Below are 1,137 nucleotides of genomic sequence, written 5' to 3'. Positions count from 1 at the left end.
CTCCTGGGCTCAAGCGATCCTCCTGCCTCAGCCTCCCGAGTAGCTGGGACTACAGGCATGCGCCACCGTGCCCGGCTAATTTTTCTATATATTTTTAGTTGTCCAGCTAATTTCTTTCTATTTTTAGTAGAGACGGGGTCTCGCTATGTTGCTCAGGCTGGTCTCGAACTCCTGACCTCGAGCGATCCTCCTGCCTCGGCGTCCCAGAGTGCTGGGATGACAGGCGTGAGCCACCGCGCCTGGCCCGGGTCTAGCCATTCCAAGTGAGATACAGCAACTTCAATGGGCCTACGTCACGGCTCCGTGAACCTGTCTTCCTCCGGATCCTGGGCCTCGCGGTGATCAAAGGCAAGAATGCCATCGGATTCATCTCCTCCCCAGCACTGAAAACTAGGCCACCGGACACACAACGGGCTCTTTGCAAAATTATCTGTCGGGTCCAGCCCTTGCATGAAAATACCTCTCCATGCCATCTCCGATAAGCTCTTCTCCATCCTCCTCCTCCTCCAGGGGCCCCTGTGTGCCTAGGAGCCCCTCAGACTCGTCCTCAAAGGGAGGAAGGTCACGGCCAGGGCTGGAGGTCAGGCCATCGAGGTGCCGAGAGCTCCGGCCAGGGCTGGAGGTGAGGGGATCAGTGCTCTGCCGACGGGGCTGGGCTGGGCTGGAAGCCATGATGAAGGAGTCAGGTGATTCCTGCAAGAGAAGTTGCTGCTGTCAAACACTTAGGAAGGGCGTGAGGACTGACTTAGCCTCCTTTTTATTATAAGGTGGCCTTCCCTCCGGCCTCCCTCTCCAGCACTGACTCTGCCCTCCAACACAGCAAACCCCTTCCAGCCTCAGGACCTTTGCACTTGCTGTTCCTCCAGCCCGGAACGCTCTCAGCTCAGCTCTCTGAGCCAATGGCTCTGCGACCCACGGGAGAAAGCTCAAAAATATCCTTTCCTCAGAATACTCCAGGTCACGCACATCACCCTGCGCTTCCTCCATCAAAATCACTGGAGGCTGTGTCATCTGTTTATTTACCTGTCTGCCATCCATTTTCTCCCCCTTGATAAGGAAAACCCCCATCTATCACTTAGTGCATTAGCCACCGGAGACCCCCACCCCCTCACGGAAGACCCGAATCAGCATGATACT

General features: G+C 56.2%; 1 protein-coding gene across 1 annotated transcript in view; it reads right to left on the bottom strand.

Moving 5' to 3' along the window:
• Nucleotides 1-699, bottom strand: part of MCM2 (minichromosome maintenance complex component 2) — a 26,115-nt gene extending 25,416 nt beyond the window's left edge. The window contains exon 1 of the mRNA XM_012663089.1: nucleotides 461-699. Coding sequence (XP_012518543.1) covers nucleotides 461-672 — 212 coding nt within the window. The 5' untranslated portion in view covers nucleotides 673-699. The remainder of the gene's footprint in view (nucleotides 1-460) is intronic.
• Between the last annotated feature and the right edge of the window lie 438 nt (nucleotides 700-1,137).

The sequence above is a fragment of the Propithecus coquereli genome, unplaced genomic scaffold (assembly GCF_000956105.1).
Source record: "Propithecus coquereli isolate 6110/MARCELLA unplaced genomic scaffold, Pcoq_1.0 Scaffold796, whole genome shotgun sequence".
Taxonomy (NCBI): Eukaryota; Metazoa; Chordata; class Mammalia; order Primates; family Indriidae; genus Propithecus; species Propithecus coquereli.
The sequence above is the reverse complement of the archived record's forward strand: the minus strand, read 5'-3'. Positions and strand labels throughout refer to the sequence as shown.